Below are 18,309 nucleotides of genomic sequence, written 5' to 3'. Positions count from 1 at the left end.
TAATTCCCCGCCCCCACCCCCAACTGCTTTCTCTTAAAATCAACGCTGGTGCTTCTGGGGTTAATTGCTCCAGTTTTCTGCCCAGGAGAATTAAAACTTGTACCAACCTCCTTCCCATCCCACCTTACTTCACCCCGCCCCTCCCCCCCATCAATCTCTTGCTACCTGAGGAAAACAATCTTTTCTCTCTGGCACATGCAGTCCTCAATTCTTCACTGAGCTAGTTTGCCCTAATCCCAGCTCAATCCATTCCAAATTTGATTTATAATCGTCCCCACCTTTTTCTATACAAGGAGAAAGGTTCCCACTGCCTAGAAATTTGAGAACAACTTAATAATCCTCTCCTGGGGAACTTTCTAACAATTAGATCTTTATCTCAAAGCCCTAACAGCCTACCCTCAACACTGTTTTATCCCCCTGCCCCTACCGGTTCCCCCAGGTCAAAGGCAGAAAGGAGGCACCTTGAGAAAAGTCTAAGGTTGGGGTGGAGTGGGGTGGAGGGCAAGAAAAGCTTTTATTGTTGGGCTCTCCAGGTTAAGTTCAGAATCAGTGACTTGCAGTCCTCAGTCCTGAGGGTAATTTATTTGCTACTTGGAGGGGTTACAAGAGGAGCTAGAGAGAAAGCAGACTCCTGCATAACACAGATACGCGGTGGAATCCCCCAAACCATCCTCTTTTCTTCAAAGACTCCAGCTGCCCCTCCTGGGCTCTCTGCTTCCACTGGGCACATGCTGATGCCCCTGAGTGGGCTGCTCTGGTGGTGGTGCTGCTGCTACTGCTGTGCCTGGTACCGCTGTGGACTGTGCACCCCGGCTCCCCAGATGTTGCGCCACCAGGGTCTCCTCAAGTGCCGCTGCCGCATGCTCTTCAATGACCTGAAGGTTTTCCTACTGCGGCGCCCCCCTCCAGCGCCCCTGCCCATGCACGGAGACCCCCAGCCCCCCAGTTTGACAGCCAACAACAACACCCTTCCGGCTCTGGGTGCCGGGGGGTGGGCAGGCTGGAGGGGACCTCGAGAAGGGGTGGGCAGGGAGACCCCTCCTCTGCCACCTCCACCACCTTTGCCACCTTCTTCTGTGGAAGATGACTGGGGTGGCCCAGCCACAGAGCCACCTGCCTCTCTGCTCAGCAGTGCCTCCTCAGATGACTTCTGTAAGGGGAAGGCTGAGGATCGCTACTCACTGGGCAGCAGCCTGGACAGTGGCATGAGGACCCCACTGTGCCGCATCTGCTTCCAGGGGCCAGAACAGGTGAGACCGTTTCCCCCTTCTCCTGCTTCCTTGTGGTATCTCCAGATCTTGCAGATTGTTACTCACCTACTTGCCCTGGAAACCATTATGTTGTGTCTAATGTGAAGACTATACATTTTAAGGGCTCCTCAATGATGTCTCTTCTGGTCAACTTTGCCCAGGAGGTGTCTGGTTCCTGATGGAGCCTGTTTGGTAGCTCAATTGTATCCTACTTTTTGTAGTTTTCTCCCAATGCTAGTATCTTCAAGCCCATGCTAAACTTCTGTAAGTATCCCCAGAATAAAATATCCAGAAGTCAGAAGCAATGAAATGAAGGAGCTTGGTGGTTCATTCATGCTTGTTGTGAAGATATCCTTTTGTGTGATTTGTCGTTAGTGACATCTTCCCCAGCCCATCTTCGATCTCAGATTCAAACTTCTTCCTTCCATGAAAGTGTGCAGAGATCTTGACCTGTTTCCTTGTTCTCATAGACTGAAACCCAACAAGCCTGTGGCTGTTCTTTCATTTGAGACTACCCCTTCCCATATTATTCTGCATTCTCAGCCATGTGTTTTAGTCACTGCGGAGGAAATGGAGAGGGATTCTAGGTCCAGGAAGACGACAGTTTGCTAAGACACTTCTTGGCAGATTCGGGTTTATCCTAGGTTGAAAGCAGGTAGGTAACTGGGGATGAGAGTGAGTTTAAGGGAAATGGAGAAGCTAGTTGTATCTATTCCTCTTCTGAGGCCTGAAACACATCAACATAGGCTGTCCCTTTCACTCTGCCATCCAGGATAGGGGATGGCAAGTACCTCATGAGCCAGAGTCATCTCAGGTCTCAGAGTTCTCACTACCCCGTTCATCCAGATTTTCACAGACATACCTACCCCACCTCTTTGAGCTCTACTTCCAATCTAGTGTCTGCAGTGTTGGATCGCATATGCACATTCCTCTACGGTCATAATGTGGCAACACTTTCCACAGAATCCCAGATATAAAACTCGGATCTAGTCATGCTGGAGAAAGAATATTCACTTGCACCCCAGGCAGGGCTACGTGATCACATCAGCCACTTCTTTGCTGACTTCCTGGAAGTGGAGGGAAGACTTCTGGGTGCTCCCTGAATAAAGGGCGATGCACTGGGATGCCATGTGGGTGTTCCCGAGTGGTCCTGGTTCTTGTTGAGGACTTTCTCTGTGAGAGGCAGGCTTAGCGGACATGTCCATTCATTTCATCTTTGCTCTGAATGGGGAAAGAAGCACTTCAGGGACAAATGATGACTGAGGCCACAGCCTGGGCATTATGAGGGGAAGTGATGTAGATCTCAGGGTGAATAAATATCTCTGAGCGGTTGAGAGCTAGATTCTTCCTTGTGATGAGGATTGCCTGAAGTCCCAAATGAAGTGCTGCCCAGAGCTGAGGACCCCTGTTAGGGGAGAAGGTCCAGGATCCCTGCTCAGTGCCCTTCTTTCTGCCTCTGCCTCACTTCCAGTGCTGGGCTTCCTGCAGAGACACAAGATGGAGTGGCTTGGCGAGAGCAAGAGGGATGCCTCCCTTTGGGGTACACCTGGTTAGGGCCTTGCCCCAATCAGGGGCCTCATCTGTTCCAAAAGAAGGAATTATTTAGTGTCTTAACTTCTTAAGCTATTTCTTTCTTCTCCCATATGGGCTGGCTCAGGTCTGCATGTCGTAGGGGCTTCCCGGAGTGTGGCTCCTGCTGAACACACCTTGTCTGTAGAGAACAGCAGGGCTGGGAGCCTGTTTTGGGTGATATTTCACCTGCTGTGTGAACTTCAAATCGCTTTCTGCCACTGGGCCCCTTTTCCAACTTCTGTGATTTCAAGACACTTTTTTCTGTCCCCCCTCCTTTTGTTATATTTGTTGAGAAGATCCAGGAGATAATGAGCATAAAAATGCCCTGAAAGGGACTAATACATAATGGCATGTATTTTGATCATGAAAAAGCAGTATTTTGTTAAGAAAGGAAAAGAATGAGATCATTAAGCATATTGTGAAACACCTTCATGTGCTACAGGGTTAGGTCAGAGATTAAAAGCTTTTCTTTCTTGTTTGTTATTTTAATGATGTGTCATAAAGAAAGCATTGACTAAAAAAGCTAACACCGAGAAAGAAATGGGCTCTGTTTTTACGTGAGCGAAATAGGATATGTTGGCGGCATTAATACTGTGGATCAAATCACGTGTCTCCTGCATATTGTTATTATATTTGGGGGGTTTGCTTTGTCTGTATAGGAGCCAGGAGATTATAATGAGACTGGGTTAGATACAGGGAACACATTTTCCCACTTTTTTGTTCATTTTTCTCCACAGCATTTCAATAAGGAAGAGAGACAAAGGGGGAGAAGATGGAGAAAACTTTCTAGAGAAGGGAGAGAGAGCACGGGGTGGAGAGAGAAGCTGAACCGTGAATATCTGTTTCTTTCTGTCCAGGGAGAGAGCTGTCCAGCAGTTGCCCACACGTGACCCTGAAAAGAGCGCAGTTTGTAATCTCAACACCGACTGTCTTAGTCTTTTCCCTGCCCAAACAAAGGAACCAAACAGCTCCCCAGTCATCTGCCAAAAATGAAGAGGTGGTCTCTTCCTGCCAAGGGCTTTTAATGTGTGTGTTGAACGCTCCAGCGAGTCCACATATTGAGAAAGGACTTTGCATCATTCGTTCATACATGCGTTTGATACATGCAGACGGGGCGCTTACAGTGTGCCAGACGCTGTTCTAGGCACTGAGTGTCCAGGAGTGGACAGGACCACTGCGGCCTCTGCTCTCCTGAATCTGATGGTCTAGTGGAGGTACAGACATTGATAACTGAACTGCTAGATAACTCAAGTGGTTTCGGATGGTGTTGAGGGCCTCGATGAAAGTAAAACAGAAAAGTGAGTTAGGAAAGAATGAAAGGGAGGGCCTGGGAGAGATGTGGCGTCACTCGGAACAGTGATCAGCAGCAGCCTTCCTGAGACGGCGCCCTCTGAGCTGACACCTCTGTGATGAGAAGGACCCTCTGGCGCAGAGGTCTGGGGAGAGCCTCCCAGGGGGAGGAAACAGCAGCTTCAGGGGCCTCAGTGTGAATGAACTGAGCATATTTGAGAAACAAAAGTGAGGACAGGCAGAGGGAGATTAACTGGTGTGAACACATGCCTTGAAGGACAACTGGCTTCGCACTAGCATGCTGATTGAGTACCCACTCTCCCCCGCTCAGCCGTTCATTTGGGTTGGGCAGGGGTTAGGGATCCATGAGTGTGTGCGACAAGAGTCTGGTCGCCAACTCTTCACTCTCCATTTCCAGTTCACGCGGAGGGACAGGGAACCTTGGGTAAGCTGAGGTCTCTGAAGCCAGATGGCCCCAGTTTGTGGTCCGAACAAGGGGGTCCTCATTTGTAAAATTGGGATAATGATAGTTCCCCAATCCATAAGGTCATCCTGAGCATCAGTGCTGTCAGAGTGTGTTGTTATTGTTGTCTCAGAAGCAAGAGGATGCTTCCTCCCCCTACCTCATTTAAAAGGAAAATGTGCCTGGATCTCAATCTGGCAGGAGGATGCAATCGTGGTCCGGCTGTGTTAGTAGGTTGCTTCCTGTGCACTCATAATGCTCTAGGCACAGTGCTTTGCTCTGTCTCCATCAAACGTCTTTATTAAGTGCCCACCTATGCCTGCTGCTCTGCGGAGCAGGGTCTAAAGACACAGGACTGATGTGGCTCTGTCCTCTGGGGAGTTGCACAGTCTAACCCAGACATCACAGAAGCTGATAGAGATCAAGAACACACAGACTGAGTCACAGGTGAATTGCGGTAATATCAGGTACAAGAAAGGGATGCATGTTTAAAAGCAGCTAGTGTGTGGGGTGCCTATTCGGAGAGGCAAGTGGAAGAATTTGCTACTTTTTCTTTCCAATTAGTCAGAGAAGGCTTCTTCTCTGTGGTTGCTGAAGACTAAATGAGATGAAATAGACTTCAGCTGAGTTCAGAAAGCAAGAAGCACAAGAGATGTGAGATACATGGTGCGAAGAGGTGAAACCGCCTCCTAGGCTGGGCCAGCTGCGGAGGACCTGGAGGTGGGCACAGAGATAAAAACCCACCATGGTATGGTGGTCGGCACCTGTTTTGGACCTCGTGGAAAGCAGGAACTGAGTCTGAAAGAGATGAATGGACTTCGTCTACCTCTCTTATTCTTCCTGGGGTCTGCTTCCCTGGAGCTCTGCGTTCAGAAGGGGCAAGACTAGTGTGGAACATCTTAGTCAGTGTTTGGGGTTCTTGTGGAGTAAGAGTGGGAAACCTGAAGACCCTAAGATGCAATAAGAATCCTGGGAATGGAGATCAAGCAGAGCATTTTAGAAGATAACCAAATGGTGCATTATTTTTTTAGCACTACAGTTCAATTTTGCATTTCTTTGTGTGATTATTCAATTAATATCTGTCTCCACAAAGAACAGACCCATCCCCAGGATTCATGGACCCTCAGGCAAGAGTATAGAGGCGTACATACCATAGGCCAAGATATTTAAAGTAATAAATCCAGCAAACAAACTGTTAAACAAACTGCATCTTATCCTCCTATCCTGACAAATGTATGTGCAAAGCATTCTGAAAGACAGATTCAAATTTATTCTTTATTTTTTTATTTTATTTATTTTTTTTGCATTTATCTTCAGATAGAACAGGAGGGAGAGAGGGAGGAAGAGAGAGAAACATTGATGTGAGAGAGACACATCGAGTGGTTGCCACTCACACGACCCCAACCAGGGCCAAGGACAAACTGCAACCAAGGTACATGCCCTCAGCGGGAACCGAACCTGGGTCTCTCTGGTCCGCGGGCTGACGCTCTAACCGCTGAGCCAAACCGGCCAGGGCCAGATTGGAATTTAGAATTGTTATATTCCTCTTAATTCTGTGCCAGTCAAGTGGGCATGTCTGGCCCTTGGACTACAGGCCACTCTGATTCTCTTTCCACTGCTGGCTCCATCCTGCGCCGGGACGAGCCTTGGACACATGCATGTACACACTCCCGCTGGCTTGTCTGAGCTCTATGCATGCCACCCTCAAACACCTGCCCCTTGTCCCCCTCCCATTTAACGTGAAGAAAAGAACCTGAAGGTTCTAGGAGTAAACTCATGGCCCAATGGGGAGAAGCTCCAGGGTACCAGGTAATCAGAGCGTGTTCTAGAAGAGACATGGCTCCTTGACCCCCACAAACTTCTCACCTTATGGGAAGTGTGAAGCTGAAGAAGGGCCAGAGTCAGGTCCTCTACAGTAAGGGACCCTCTTGCCTGGGTCTGAGGGAGTCACTGCAGAGGGACTGTAAGTTTTCCTGGAAGCAGCAACATGTGTATTTACTAATGCCTGGCACCTGTTTTATACTTTAAAGTATTTGTTGAATGAAGGGGCCTCTAGAGCTTATCCAGTGGGCAACTCCACAGGCAGAAACTGGGGAGAAGAGATTACAAGGGAGAAAACTACTCACAGCTATCAAATGCTAGAAGTGTGCTGTGCAGAAGAACAGAAGGGGCTGGGGCAGATCTGTTCTGTAGGATCACAAAGGTCAGCGCCTTGGCCAGTGATGGAATCTCCAGTGAAGCCAACTTGGGTTTTGATATTAGAAAGCACACTCTTCCAAAGCTATCCCAAGACAGTATAGATTGCATTAAAAGGGGATTCAAATGGGTGACTGGGACCAGTGACCCTCAAGATTCCTTCTGAGCTCGAGAGTTGGGGTTCATTACAGTGACATTGCTTGGGGGTCTAGAGAGATTTATTTTCCTTTATTGATTTTAGAGAGAGAGAAAGAGAGAGGGAGAGAGAGATAGAAACATCAATGAGAAGGAACATCTATTGGCTGTCTCCTGCATGCCCCTCACTTGGGTTTGGGCCCACAACCTGGGCATGTGTCCTGACTGGGAATCGAACCAGCAACCTCTTGGTGCATGGGTCAATGCTCAACCACTGAGCCACACCAGCCAGACTCTAGAGACTCTATTTTTAATCCAAGAAGAAAGAGATGAGCCTGCACCCCTTTTTAATTTAAGGAGTCATCTTATCCCAGGGTATCTAGCACCAGTGTATGCAGTGCATGGCATGTGCAAACGTGTCATTGGCAAAGATCACAAAGAACAGTCTCCATCCGTGCTCACAGAAATTCAAAGCTGTGGGCAATCACATGATTGCAGTAACCATGAATTTTCACCATGCACATACCACGGTGAACAATAGGCAGCAGATACCATCATGGACCGAAGGATGCAGAACCATCCCAGGAAAGGGGAAGCCCATCACCCCAGCCCTAGAGTCATGAGTAGGCTATTTTCACTTTTCCATCTGGGTTTTTCCACTGTAGTTTTTCAGTGCCAAGTTCAGCCAGTCCTGGTCCTATTTAATCTGGAAGCTCCAAGGACCCTTTTCTCACATAAGAGACTCACCAGTTCTCTAATTCTTTACTGGGAGACAATGTGAGAATGTTCAAACCCCACCATCGGGTCCCTGGCTTTCCCCAGATTCAGATAGCTGTTATTTACATGCACACTCATGTACATGCAAACACACAAATACAACATTGAGTGCATCTGTCTCACTCCCACAGACCAAATTAGGAACTGGAGTAGGGGAGACACCTGGTGTCTTGACAGTTGTGAAGTGATTGTCACCTCAGTTGTCTGTAGATCCTCTAACAGTGTGCACTTCAGGATAATCCTCCATCACTTGCCAGCCTGCATCTCCTTGTGGAGGCTTGGCTAATTTATTGGGTGTGGCTTCTAGCTGAGTCCCCCATACTGAGCTACTTAATAAAGCTGGTGGGGCAAGAGTGAAATATGCATTTCAAAACAGCCTTGGAGAAGGAAGGAGAGATATTGGGACTTTCTCTCTCTCCCCCCAACCCCCCCGCCCCGCCTTCTCTCTTTTCCAGCTGGTATGTTGGAGAAGCCCAGTTGTGGCCTGTGAGTTGGGGGAGGGAGAGCAGGTTCGATGGGGAGAGGATACTAGAAGGAGTGTGGGAATGAGCAAGCTGCTGCTTGTTTGCTGGGAAGGAAGCCAAGTTGGATGTGAGCCCGGACGTAAAGGAGCCGGCCAGTGAATACTGTGTGGCCTGGGCTGCACACCATCCCCTTATGAGATGTTTCATATGTAAGCTAGAGTCTGCGCGTGCAATTATGTTTAGTACACATGTGATACCTCCCTCCGCATATGTGAAAAGTAAAATTGGGGTACATAAGGCACTGACTGCCTCATGACAAAATAGGCAAAATTGAATAACTTACAATTTGAGTTTCAAGTAGATGAACACTGTCAGGAAAAAGGGAGATCTGCATATACGAAGTCAGTCCCACTCCTGGTCCAAGCCCACAAGGGGGACACATGGGCCTCAGTTCTGGACCCAGCTCAGTGCTCTCATGAGGATTGCTCCAGGGCCCATGCTCAGAGGTGTTGAGGAAGACAGATCAAATGAGCTTCCTTCTTCTTCTTTCTTGTTTTCTTTTTTTTTTTTTAGCAGTATTATTATATTTTTAATCTTTATTGTTGAGAGTATTACAGATATTCCCTTTTCCCCCCCCCATTGCCCCCTTCCACCCTGTTCCTACCCCCGGCCTTCACCACCTTATTTTCGGTGTCCCTGGGTAATGCATATATGCATATAAATTCTTTGGCTAATGCCTTCCCACACCCCTTTCCCTCTGAGATTCATCAGTCTGTTCCATGTTTCCATGCCTCTGGTTTTATTTTATTCATCAGTTTACTTTGTTCATTAGATTCCACACATAAGTGAGATCATGTGATACTTGTCTTTCTCTGACTGGCTTATTTCGCTTAGCGTAATATTCTTTATGAAAAGGTTACTTTGGATGTGGTTGAAGAAAATCAGAATCAGTTTCTCCGAAAGAAGCCTCTTGAAGCCACTGTTGTGGCCGGCATTGGGCTCTGCACGCAGGAGGGGCTCAGTGCTTGTTGACCCTTTCCCCCCCTCCTAGCACATGTTCATTCTACACTAGTAGTGCTGTAGTTGGTCCCTAGTGTACACACGCTGGAAAGCATATTTACGTGTGTGCCCACATGTGCATGTGTATATAAATTAAAGTGCCAGGCAAAGGGTCTATGGATGACCCCTTGAGACCCCTTCCACCCTGACCGGCTTCGTTTTCTGATTCTATAAGGACAAATAGTGATGATTTTTGTCCTACTAGTGATAGTGACCATTATCCTGGCTGGAGACTACTTGGCCAGGAGGAGAGCTTTCCTCATTCTATTGCAAGATAATGGGAAGAACAGAGGCTTTGAAGTCAGAAAGACATGGATTTAGATCCCAATTTGGGCCCTTCCCAGCTGGGTGATCTTGGGCAACTTATTTAACCTCCCTGGACCCAGATTTCCTTGTTTACAAAACAGAAATAAAATTCTGAGCTTGAACACTTGTCCTAAGATATGGACATGTTTCATAAAAGTTCTGGGCACACAGCAGCTGTTCATGAAATGAGAGTGATATTTACCCCATTCTGTCGGTGTGGCTCAGAGACCTGGAGCGGGGGACCCCAGGTTACAATGCTGCCTTTTCTACTTCTCTCTCTTACAAAAGCCTTAACAAATCAGACGCTATGTAAGTAAGGCGGTGCTTCTACAGCAGCGAGTCCCCAGCTGTGTTTGTGCTGATGTCAGGGATGCACTTTCAGGGCCAGGGCTGCTGTTGAGCAGATGGTCGCCAATGACTCAGCTGAACGTCCATCCTCTCCTGCCTGGGTCCTGCATTCCCAGCATGGTTGTCTTTATCCATCGCCATCACCACCATGGTCCTGGCAGATTCTTATTAAGCAGCACTCCCTTCTTGGTATGAACTCCGCAGAAAGACACTCTTCCTGGGCTCTGAGTCCCTAGAAGGCAGGAGCAGACCATGCACCCAGAGGAACATGTAGAAACAGCAGAAAAAAAATGCTTGCTCAAAATGTAACAGCAAGATGTTTGCATTCAGGCTCATCCATAGACTAGTGTTTCTGAAAGCCAGACAGACATGATGTTAAATAACATTGATCCTCAAGGAAGAACATTGTTCTTTTCAGTTTGCTCTCATGCCTTATAATTATGTCCAGGATAAAAAAAAAAAAAAACTCATTGGAGTGATAATAAGTCTTTAACACCTTTCTAACACTTGTCAATCTCCTTTGTAAACAAAGAGAGAAGGCGTCAGCCTCGGAGCCTTGGATGCACAGTAATATCTAGCTAAACTCTGTTAATCTTCTTTTGTGTGTATTTGTGTGTGTCTATTATTTTTTTAAAATTAATAGACTATTTTTTTTTTAAAGCAGTTTTAGGTTTGGAGCAAAACTGAGCTAAAAGTAGAGTTCTCACATACTCCCCTCCCCCACTCCTCTCACCCCCTGGCCAACTATCAGCCTCGGGCTTCAGCGTGATGCATTTGTTACAATGGACCAACCAACCCTGACACATAATCACCCAAAGTCCACAGTTCACGTTGGGGTTCACTCTTCGTGTTGTGTATTCTAAGGGTTTTGACAAATGCATCATGGCTTGGCTCTACCGTTATAATATCATACCGAGCAGTTTCACTGCCTTAAAAATCCACCCATTTATCCCCCTGCTCCGGCCTGGAACTCCTGGCAATGCAGCCTGGTCTTTCCCAGACTGTCGTGCGGTTGGAATCATACAGTGTGCAGCCTTTCAGATTGGCTTCTTTCACTTAGTGACACGCACTTACAGTTCCCCGTGTCTTTTCACGGCTCGATAGCACATTTCTTTTTAGCTCTGAATAATATTCTATGATATGGATGTACCACAGCTTGTCTATTCTTTCTTTGGTAAATGATACCAGGTTTTTTTTTTTTATGATAGTGGCAAAAAGTCTCCTTTATAAATACATTTATTGAATAAAATGTGAGACACTTAGAGAAAAATGTTAAGTATACAGAAAATAATAATACAGATGGCCCGTGAATACATTGAAAAGTAGAAGCAGCTGAGGTTTGGGTAACACTGACCTGGGCTGTACACTTGACAGTGATGGTTCTGAAACATCTGTGGGGCACCAAGTGCCTCAGGAAGAGGGGAAGTCGGAGTCCTAGGCCATTGTTCCGGGGGTTGCCCCAGAATCTGCATTTTCCATTCAATTCCACAATTCGGAAGTAGGTGATTGCTTCAGGCACACTGTGTCTGAGGCAGGAGTTTTTGGAGGCAGCTAAATGGAGGGGAGACATGCCTCCACCAGCCCTGAGGTCCCCAGACATACAAGGAGCACAGGTGTAGGCACCAGAGTGGGGGGCAGAGGACCATGGGACTAGGAAGGAAGTGACATGTGTCCTAATGACAGAGGTAGGAAGGGATGCCTCTTTCAACTCTCTGTCCCCGCCTCAGTGATCTGAGAGCTGCAGGTTTCAGATGGGGTAATCACAAGATGGAAGAATCTAACCCGCACGGGACTGTAACAGGAGGAGATGCAAACTATACCTGTGTTAGGAGGCTGAGACCCGGGGGTTTGCCTGTTGCCCTGCTAATGTTAATTTATCTGGCTAATATAGCCATCACTCCCCATTCCTAAATTATGTTCGAAAGGTATTCTTGAGTGACGTGACACCAAGGTCCCCCCTGAGAGAGCCCAGAGTCCCAGAGCAGGACCACAGATGTTGCACAGCTCGCTCCCTCACAGCTCACTGAGTCTGAACAATGAAGTGCTTCAGCTCAGGAATGACGTCACTCTTGCCTGCAACTCATTGGCTGGATCTAGAAACATAACTCTGCCTAATAGCAACAGGGCTAGAGAGTGTCATCCTCTTGGGTGCCTGGACAGAGAGGAAATCCAGGTATGAGTGAGCCCTACAAGTCTCTCCCTCCACAGCATCAGCACCTCCCTTTCATGGCTGTTGTGACAGTTCAATGAGATAACGCACTCCTGAGCCACCAGGACCACTTGGTCAATCGTTTTGTCAGTTTCCTCATTTACACAGGAGGAGCTTGTACTCAGGAATGTCCAGTCCCTTCCAGATCTGCTGTCCTCTCTTATGCCTCATCGGGTGCAGGAGCCTACCTGGGTCTGGAATGAATCCCACTCCTGCCTCTGCTGATAGAATATGTCTTCCTGGAAGAATGGACTTAGAGCCAGGCCTAAACGATGGATCAGGGAAAGAATCTGGAAAATGGGAAAGGAAGACTATTGCAGGCCTAGGCACAGTGGAAGCAAAGAATGAGAGATGCTTTTGGAGAAAATGTGCACAGTGGGTAAAGACACGGGGCTTTCATAGCCAGGCAGAACTGCTCTCGGATCCAGGGTTGCTATGCAGATGGGTGACACTGAGCAGGTCACGTATAGACTCAGAACCCTCATTTCCTCCGTTGTAGAATGGGACTGAGGGGAATAGTGTCTGTCTCAGAGGGGGTAGTGAGACTCAAGGCTCAAACAATATAATACATGCAAAAGTCTTGTCATAGGCCCCGGCCAGTGTGGCTCCGCTGGTTGGGTGTCATCCTGGACAGGGGAAGGTCGCCAGTTCAATTCCCAGTCAGGGCACATGCCCGGGTTGTGGGTTGCTGGCTTGATCTTTTGCATTGATGTTTCTCTCGTGCGCACTCTCGCTCTCTCTTCCTACCCCTTCCTCTCTCTCTCTAAAAATCAATAAAATATATATATTTTAAGAAGTCTTGGCATAGTGTGGAATACAAACACAATAAATTCACAAGTGATGTTGTTATCTGACCTGACCAGCTTTCGATTGTTCCAACTTTCTCTGGGAATCCCTGCATTGGCGTGTGTGCCCCTGTGAGCTAACCTCAGGAGGAGCTGCCAAGATATCACAGGAGTAGATGAAACTAAATATACCCAAGCATTGCTGGTAGCCTAAATAAAACCTATCTCACAGATCTGCTTACTCTTTTTCAACTGCACACAGAAGCCATTGTGATGAACAAAATCAAGAGCACCCTTCACTTTGGTGCTGCGCCTTGTCAGTGAGCACCGCATTCTCCATCGACAGACACTGAAAGTACAACTGTCGTCACTTGAGGGTTTGTGAAATTTTAAACACTCAAAGGGATCCAGTTGAGGGACATTTCGCAAAGCAACTGGCCAGTATTTTCTCTAAGTGTCAAGGTTATGAAAGATGAACAATGGGAGAGATGTCCCAGAGTGGAGGCGTCTAAGGAGATAGGACAGCTAAATACAGTGTGTGATCTGGATTGGATTCTGGACAGGTAAAGCACATTAGTGGGACCACTGGTGACATCTGAATAAGGTGTGTAAGCCGGTTAATAGTATCATGTCATTGTTAAGTTCCTGGTTTCTATCATTGTACTGCAGTTTCATAAGATGTTAACTGCTGGGAAAATTAAGTGAAGGGTTTGTGAGAACCCTTTGGGTTACTTTTGCAAATGTTTTCATGAATCTGAAATTACTGCAAAATATAAAGTTAAAAAATAAAAATTATTTTGATGAGGGGGTATGTTCATACTTGAAAAAAAATTAGGAATTACTAGTATAGGAAAAAGAGCCTGGGTTTGGTGGTTACAAAAACTTGGGTTAGAATCCAGGTTCTAGCACTTTCTAGTGTGGCTTTGGGCAAATCAATTAAATCCTCTGAATTTAGTGTCTTCTATCAGTACCATGGAGCGAACACACAGAATGGTTCACAGAGTTGTGGTGAGAATTTAAGTAAACAGCACCTACTATGGAGCATGAAGGGCGCTCCTGATACACATTAGCTCTCTTTCTGGTCTTGAAAATAGTGTGGAATACAAACACACAATAAATTTACTATTTATGTCTAGTTTCTCCTTCCCTCTCTCTCCCTGAGGAGGAGGATAAATGTGCCTCCCACATTCCCCAGGTCTCCGTGTGCTAAGTGCTTTGAGGGAGACACCTGAGCAGTGAAAAGGCTTGAGTGGGCACGGAGGTTTCCCCTTGACACTTACGCATATAAACAGAGTTAATCATCATCAGCATAAACAGCACTGGCCACTATGCAGTGTTCTTTAACACCTTTTAACCTCACTCCCCAGAAGTGGCACTGGGCACACTGAGTGAGTGTGGGTCGCCTGTTTTGATTCATCCCCTGGTGATCCCTCCAGGAGCCGCAGACTTCGGCCTCCGTGGAGCAATGTGCTTCTTCAGAAGGAAATGCTTTCTAGTGCTAGGGCCCTGCGTTCCAGTGTCTAGAAAACAGCTGCCCCGACTGTTTTCTAAACGAGAGCAGGTGTGCTTGAGAGTGCTGAGGTGTCCACTCCTGTTGTGTGCGTGTGGGTGGGTGGGAGCGAGCGGGAAGCCTGAGGGGTGAGGGAGTGGGCATGTGTCTGCGCGTGGAATACAGAAGGGAAGAGCCCTCGAGGGTGTTGGTCCCTGCGGCTGCTCCCGCCTTTTGCGCATCTTTGTTCCAGAGAGAGTCCAGAGAGTCTAGTCTTTGCAAAGTCAGTGCTGACATATTTGCAATACTTGCTGTCTTGTTTCTTCCTTCAGACATTCATTAAGTGTTTGTCAGCAAAAAAACAATACAAAACAAAAACAAATTTAAAATAATCCCAACCTCCCCAAAACCAACCAACCAATGAACCAACCAACCAACCAACCAGCCAACCAGTGGGCTCTGGAGGAGTATATGATATATGATTTCAAAGTTCCTTTCTCTCCCCTTAAAACACATAGAGTGAGGTTCCTCATGACTTAAATTAATTTTCATCTTTTCCATAAATAAAATTCAACTTTAAAAAAAAAAAAGGTGTTTGTTTATTTAATGGCTGGAATTTGCTTCCAAACAATCCAGTTACTATAGATGGTACAGGACTGGTTTAAATGAGGCGAAATTGGCTGATGGCTACATGGTTTATTCTACCATTTTTTCTACTTTTATATATCTTTGAAATTTTCCATAACAAAAAGGTAAGGCTTTTGGCTAATGTAAATGTTGCAAAAAGAGAACTATTAAACAACTTTTAAAAGGGCTGGAGCTAGCTGAGGGTGAACAAGACAGCTTTGGGCACAATGATGCTGAGGACCTGAGTCAAAGACAGATAGGACCTAAGTGCATCCCACTAGGCACTTCATTAGGCTTGCTCAATAATAAAATAAATGTGATGACCTCGTAGGAGTCTTCCATCTCCAAAGGTCATAATTTAAAAATGAAAATGTCCTGTTGTCCATTTTTTTTCTGGTCCACCTGGTCTAGTGATAGTAAAAGGGCCAGTGTGACCATTTTCTCAGAAGGCATTGAGTCAACACAACTGGGTGCCAGACCCTGGGAATGTGGAAATCAGATGAGGAGTTCAAAGTCTAGTGTAAGAGACCAACATGCTAAGAAGCAACCACAAGACAAGGCTCAGTTCCTTGGTCCAGGGTTCTTGGACCATTGTGCTGAAGGACCACATGGGAAGGGTGACCGGTAAAACCTGGGCAAGCTGGAGAAGGCTCACCAGAGAAGCTACTCTTTGAGTGGCCAAGTAGGGTAAGCAGGAGGAATTATCCAGGTGGCAGTGTGTGCCAAAATACCGCAATGTGAGATGGACCCTCACTCTTGTGAGAAGCATACTCCTTTCCACTTGGCCCAAACCTCTCTCCCTCTCATTGCTTCTCAGATTGCCCTGCTACGCATTAAGACCCAGTACAGCTTTCTTCAGAGAGATGAGTGGATTCAAGTGTGGGCAGGGTACAGAGAAGGGAGGGATGCTTTTCCTCCTCTCTAGCAATTGCTTCCTCATTGCCAGCCTCTCTGAACTCGGTCCTAATGGTCTTCCTGTAATTGGAACCTCATGGTCTAGCTATGCTAGGGGGCCACCCGCCTGGAAATAGTAAATCCACAAAAGCTGTGGATTGAACTGAGTTTTTATCTGGAAACTTCACGGGGTCTGGAAGGAGCCTTGTGGGTCCAGGAGCTTCCTCGTCTCTGGCTGGCACATCACCACCACTTGAGTCATTTCTCTGAGAACTGACAGTGAGTCCATGATGAACCTGGTGTGAGGAATCTGTCATTGAGCAGTCAGACAATGTCCCTGCCCTCAAGGAGCTTACCTTCTCAATGTCAAGGCAAAAACCTGAAGACACTACCTAGGCCAGAACTGAGTGACATTCAGCAAACAACTGGTCAATAATTTGGGGGGAGCGTCAAGGTCCTGCAAACAAGAGAGTCTGAAGGACTGGTTGCAGACTGCAGGCGACCAGGGAGAAACAACAGCAAAATGCAACGTGGGCCCTGTAACAACAACAGGATAGTAGTAGGAAAACTGTTAAAGTTTGAATGGAGCCCTGGCCGGTTTGGCTCAGCGGTTGGAGCATCCACCTGCGGTCCGGAGAGACCCGGGTTCGGTTCCCGCTAAGGGCATGTACCTCGGTTGCAGTTTGTCCCCGGCCCTGGTTGGTCGTGCGGGTGGCAGCCACTCGATGTGTCCCTTTCACATCGATGTTTCCCTCTCTCTCTTCCTCTCTCTCCCTCCCACTCTGTCTGTACAAAAAATGGAAAAATGTCCTCAGATGAGGATTAAAAAAAAAAAAAAGTTTGAATGGAATCTTTTGTTTGGTTATGGTGTTGTAGCATAATTTCCTGGTTCTGACAGTGGTATTGTGACCATGTATGATGCTAACATTGGGAGAGACTCAGTGGGGGGTATATGGAAACTATTATTTTTGCAGCTTTTCTGTAAGTCTAGAAGTAGTTGAAAATAAATGTTAAAAAGAAGAAACACGGACATAATCCTTAATGCCTCTCTTTCTCTTCACCCTTTCTCCATCGTAGCCATTTTTCAATCAACATATTCTTCCATTTCTTTTACTTCCTAAATCTCTCTCCAATCAAGCCATTGTCCCGGGCTGCCACCATCTCCACCCAAGCTCTCTTCATTTTTTCCCTGGATTACTAAACCTCAACTCTGATTTCCTGCTTTCACTCTTCCTTTCTCCATTTGTTTCTCTACAGAATTGTAGAGTGACTCTAGAACCGAACTGGGTTCTTAAGATTGCTTTCAGTTCTTCTGTGGACCTGCTTCTTCCAGGACCATGCCCAGCCCCTTGTCTTGTTTTACAAGGCCAGTGACAGGCCGGCCTCTCCTTCCTTCTCCAGACTCGATTATGGCCTGCCCTTACCTCCCACCTTCCGCTGTATCTTCCCAAGAGATTCTGACTTCTTTCAAGTTCAAAGGAACCATGCTCTCTTTTATCCTAGCCCGTGGACTCCAGTTTCCTCTGCTTTGGAAGCTCTCTGCCCCTTCACACATAGCCTTTGTGTCTCACTGCATTGACTTCTCCCACCCCCCAGAAGCCCCTCGCTCTGTGTATGGGCTGGGCACTGCTCCTGTCGGTTTCTGTGTGTCCCTTCGCTCATCCTGGTGATCACAGCACTCACCCCACTGCGTTGTCATCACCCTGTGTTCCCCTCTAGACTATAATCCCTGAGACGGCAGGTACTGTGTCTACTGGTGCTATTGCTCCTGCCCCTTGCGCAGAGGCCCACACACTGAGGACACTCGATGGATTTTTGTTGAATGAAGGAACCAACATTTCTAAGAGCTAAACCATGTGCACAAAAAACACTGTGGCTCCCAACTATATGTGTTTATTGGGAGTGTTGAGTGTTAAAGAAGTATAACTTACTTTGATGGTGTGTATGTCTATGTGTACATGGTGGGGGGTGGGGTGGAGAGGGGGAAATCTGTTTTAAATGTTACTTAACATAGAATGGCCATCCTATTCCAGTTCATCCGGGGGCTGACAAATTTTCCAAGATGTGGGATGTCCAGTGTTAAAATTGAGACAGTCCCAGACAAACTTGGACAGTTGGTCACCCCACAAGAATGCTCCAGCTAGCTACACTGTGGACTGCTAAACACAGGACAACACCTGGGGCACTCATTGTCTGCTTGCTGTAAGTTGGGAAGCACTTGTTAATGGATTGGCTGATAGGTGCTGGTTTTCACACTAGGAGAAAGCAGCCATAAGCTATTGGCCAGGATGCACAGAATCAAGGAGGCATGATCTCTGAGACCCTCTTCTTTGATCTTACACAGGGCAGGAGGGAGGACTTAAGACGTTAGATTTCTAGCATGGAGCTTCTCAGACTTTAATGTACATACAGACCACCTGGAGTCCTTGTTGAGCCTCTGTTCCA

At 47.0% G+C, this 18,309-nt stretch overlaps 1 protein-coding gene across 1 annotated transcript in view; it reads left to right on the top strand.

The window, feature by feature from the left end:
• The first annotated feature begins 543 nt into the window (after window positions 1-543).
• The window catches only part of MARCHF4 (membrane associated ring-CH-type finger 4), a 90,650-nt gene continuing 72,884 nt past the window's right edge, over window positions 544-18,309 (top strand). The window contains exon 1 of the mRNA XM_036254720.1: window positions 544-1,250. Within this exon, the coding sequence (XP_036110613.1) occupies window positions 729-1,250 (522 nt within the window). The 5' untranslated portion in view covers window positions 544-728. The remainder of the gene's footprint in view (window positions 1,251-18,309) is intronic.

This window comes from Molossus molossus, unplaced genomic scaffold, assembly GCF_014108415.1.
Source record: "Molossus molossus isolate mMolMol1 unplaced genomic scaffold, mMolMol1.p scaffold_m16_p_11, whole genome shotgun sequence".
Classification (NCBI taxonomy): Eukaryota; Metazoa; Chordata; class Mammalia; order Chiroptera; family Molossidae; genus Molossus; species Molossus molossus.
Note: the sequence above shows the minus strand (reverse complement) of the source record. Positions and strands in the feature narration are given on the sequence as shown.